Source organism: Arachis duranensis, chromosome 5 (assembly GCF_000817695.3).
Source record: "Arachis duranensis cultivar V14167 chromosome 5, aradu.V14167.gnm2.J7QH, whole genome shotgun sequence".
In the NCBI taxonomy this organism is placed as follows: domain Eukaryota; kingdom Viridiplantae; phylum Streptophyta; class Magnoliopsida; order Fabales; family Fabaceae; genus Arachis; species Arachis duranensis.
Window position 1 is genome coordinate 1,741,048 of NC_029776.3, and position 4,435 is coordinate 1,745,482.

General features: G+C 23.7%; 1 protein-coding gene across 1 annotated transcript in view; it reads right to left on the reverse strand.

Annotated features, from left to right (window-relative positions):
- LOC107487011 (glutamate receptor 3.6-like) overlaps nt 1-645 on the reverse strand; it is a 7,496-nt gene extending 6,851 nt beyond the window's left edge. The window contains exon 1 of the mRNA XM_052262501.1: nt 585-645. Within this exon, the coding sequence (XP_052118461.1) occupies nt 585-630 (46 nt within the window). The 5' untranslated portion in view covers nt 631-645. The remainder of the gene's footprint in view (nt 1-584) is intronic.
- Between the last annotated feature and the right edge of the window lie 3,790 nt (nt 646-4,435).

Genomic DNA, 4,435 nt, shown 5'->3' on the forward strand with positions numbered 1-4,435 from the left:
TAAAAGTACAAGTAAGATAAATTTAGAATTTATGATTTAAAATTTAGAATTTAAAATAACTGTTATCAATAGTGATGATCTATCATTGGCAATAAATAGTTGGCGGTGGTGAGTGGTGAAGTTATAATGGTGTATGTTAAGAATAATGGTGTTAGTAAAAAAAAGATATGACAATAGAAATTACGAATAAAAAGTAATAATTAAAAAAAAGTGATTGAGATGTTTGCTTTAAAAAATTTGATTTTTTAATTAGATGTGTGTTAAAGTTTATGAGTCGAAAAAAAATCACCATAACCAAAACAAAAATGAGTTAAATGACACATTAAAAACTTATCTAATTTTGATAATAAAAAAATTTAATGCTATTGTGAAAAGTGAAATTTCAGTGAAAAATATAAAGATTATTTTGTTAGTAAAAAAAATCTATTAAAAAATATTATCACATGCAATGTACATATTTTTTCTAAATTTAATAAATATTCGTTTTTTATCTTATTCTACTCTTTACTAAATAAATTTTCAAATGTGTTAAGAAGTGTTGTGGGAAAATAATGATGTATGTATGAGATTGATAATGCACTTACAGTCAATGATTCCTAGAAATCCAGTTGATAGTTTTGTGTCTTGCATAGAGATGTTAAGCTTGGTTCCACTGAGAATGGTTGAATCTGAATTTACATCATTCACTGCTGCTTCTATAGCAATTTTTGCCACCTTTCCAATGGTTGAGTTGAGAGCTAAAATTGCTCCTATGTTAACAGTAGGAGGTGGTTTTGCACAAACATTATTGCTGAATAATATTCCACTACTTGAAAGAAATATCACAAACACAATAAGAACCCAATCTTTGCTCATCTTCTATATATATTTGTACTGCAGATATGTATAACAAAAAAAAAAAGTCACTCTAACATGCATGTCATTGTGAGTTAAAAACAAAAAAAAAAAACAAAAATATTTTAAGCTAAAAAAAAAAAAAATTTTAAACACTATTAGAAATTTGAATTAAAGTATATATTTAGGTAAACTCATTTTGTAAAGGCGAAAAATTTAATTACCATAAAAGAGGGGTGTATAAATAAGCACTAACGTATCGATTGTTAACGTACCTTTTTTCTTCTTTTTTTTCTTTTTTTAAAGGAGGAAGCTGAAAGCTTTGAGAGAAATTTGCAAAGTATCAAAAATTAAAGGTGTTTCCCTTGCATTTTCACAGAAATAATTTATTGTCTTTTTGGTTTATTTTTCATTTTTTATTTTTATTTTTAGTAATATTTTTTGTTTTCGAAATTTTATTAAAGAAAAAAATAGTAAAAATAATAAAATTATATTTTCTGTTTTTACCTCTAATAATCTTTTTTTTTTTTTGCAAAAATTTAAGAACAAAAACATATAAAAAATACAAATACAAATAAAACACACACTTAAATTTTTAAAGTATTTATAATAGTATAAAATAAAAAACTTTTTACTATAGGTTACTTTAATTAGATACTCAAAATCCTTATAAATAGTACAAGCACATATTTACTCAAAAAAATCATAAAAATTAATTTTTAGTTAGTCAATATTAACTAAGTTTAATGTTTAGATTTCTAAGTTTAGATTTTGAATTAAAAATTTATGATTTAGAATAAAAAATTTAAGTGAAACAAAATAATTAAAAAAATTAATTATCTAACATTACTCTTTATTCAAATATCTTATGTATTCGTGGGGAATGGATCATTTTTAGTGGAAAAAAATTGGACAGTATCCAGTGAAAAATCTCACTCTTCGTTGCTTTTTTTCTCTTATTTATTTTTAGTCCCACTTGTAGAGTTAAAGGTGAGAGATCACACTTTAGTCTCTCGAATGACAAAAAAAAATGGAGAGGATGAATTTCCTGCACCCGTGTAACAATTGTCATCATCATCCTCAAGAAGAAAATTAAATAACGTTTTCACATTATTTCACACTTCCATTTATTAGTGGGCACAGTTTGTGAGAAACAAAGAATTGAAGCACAAATGCAGCACTAATAATATTTGGTGATATTATTGAAGATGGCACAGGAAAAGTGCACCAATAATATTGCCGCAAACAGAGAAACAGAATCTCAACTTCAATCTTGCGAGAGATTATATGAAAGAGATAATATATATAATGAGCTGATCTACCAATTTAAATGGATCATGTTTAGTTTGTTTAATTTTAACTTTTTTTATATATTTAATTTATTTTTAATTTTGGTTGCACCCATGTTGGAAATAAAATTTAAAAATATTCCATTTAATATTGGGTTTTCTTAATTGTAAAATCTTAATTATGTATTTAAATTATGAGATTGAAAATTAAATCAAATCATAAGGTTCTTTAATTTAGAAAAGATTACATAACATGTTAGTTCATAAACTTTATTTTCTAAATACTTGCACCTTTAATTTGTTAAGAAAACTGTGTCAAAATAGGTCATAAATAAAGATTATACTCATATGTCCGCATTTCATATCTCCACTCACAAACAAATAATTTGCTAATATATCGAACCTTTATTTAAGGGATTATTTGTTATTAAATCTTCAATTCAAGTAGGAAATAAATTAAAACTACTAATTTCACCTCAACTAATTATTATTGTCACTTGCAATAGGTAACCTGGCCTAAACTAATCAAAATGATTGATTATTATATTTTCATTAAGTAGTTTACTACTTCTTTATCTTGGCACGTTGACTTCTGGTCAACAATCAATAAAGTGATTCACAATTGGTTGGTGGGATACTCTACTATATAGATTAAAGTGGTATATAAAAAAAAAATCAAATTTTTATAGTTATTTTTTATTATTTTATTATTATTTAAAGTATGAGTTTTATTTTTTTTAATATTTCTTTCATTCCATAAAAAAAAATCTATAAACTTTCATCTTTACCATATAATTCACCGATTCAAATGAGAAGAAAGATAGAAGTCAAAGTAGTGTTACACATTTTAACCCTAATCTACACCACACGCACTACACTTTTTGTGTAGTTGCCTTGAAACTAGGATTATTATATGGTGGGTACTCCCATGAAGATATTATAATTGTTTTCATGTGATAATTTTTTTTTGAACCTTAAATGATAAATTGTAGAGTTAAATTTTGATATGTTATAAAAGTGTTGTTTTTATTTGAAATATAGCCAAATCAATAAATCACACTTTTATATAAAACATCTTCATAAAAAAATATTTTTTGCATCTTCATTTGAGTAGCTCCCTTATTATATTCCTAAATAAGGAAGAGGAAACTCAGTGCTATTGTGATTTATGTTTTAAAAAGAATAGTTGGCATAAAATCATTCCTCTTCAAAGTTTAAGATATATAATTTATGTTTTAGAAGGAGTGTTTAATTTTTGTATAAGTTTTTTTATTTGTCTATATGTTATTTTTTTATTTTTTGAGTTTACCTAAATTTTTTAGACATAGAACTTTCATGTTATTTTATGAATTAAACTACTCATTCCAAAAATTTAAATTGATAGAAAAAGACAATATTAATTATTATATTTCTTAACAATGTGAATATATATAAAACTTTAATTGAAGAAGTAAATAAAGGAGGCAAAATCTTGAGATTAGAGCCCTCGTGTTATATATACAAAATAGTATTTTACCTAAAAAATATATCGAATAATGATACAATAAACTCTTGATAATATTAGATAACTTCTAATGTTGTTATATAAACATTTTAGTGAAATCATTGTCATCCCTCGTTTTCTATTTGTATTTAAATCAATTGATAATGATTTTCTCTCTCTTCTATTTTTTGCTTATTTTCTCTGACAATAATTAAGAAAATACGAAAAAAAATTATTCTATTTTTTGAAAAAATAAATAGTTTATTTTATTAAAATAAAAAAAGACCACAGCAATGCCCTCAATAATTGAAAAGTTTGTAAAATAAAGTTTCTCAATAAACTTATGTTGGCACTCATTGCACAACTTTTCAAATTTTAGCTGGGGTCACAAGTCACACAACAGGATATTGTAAACAAATATAATAGAGTAAATTATCATTTTGTCGCTGATTATTTTTCACAGGACGGATGAAGCGGTGTATTTCACTTATATAAGTTTAAATTAGTGTATTCTACAATATAATACATAACATAAATTATAAGTACCCATTTGTATAACCAAAAAAATTGTGACTCACAATTTTTGATTTTTTTGTCCTATTTAAAATTATAATTTACAATTTTTTATTATTTTTTAATATTTTTATCTTATTTAAAATTGTTACTCGCAATTTCTTTTTATCTTACATACCTTTGATATTACCATATTATACCAAAAATCATAATATTAGCAAAAATTACTAAAAATAATCCAATATAAAAAAAATTAGCCTCATTTTGCATTTTAAAAATTTACATTTTAGTTTTTCAAAGACATTTTTAGATTGAG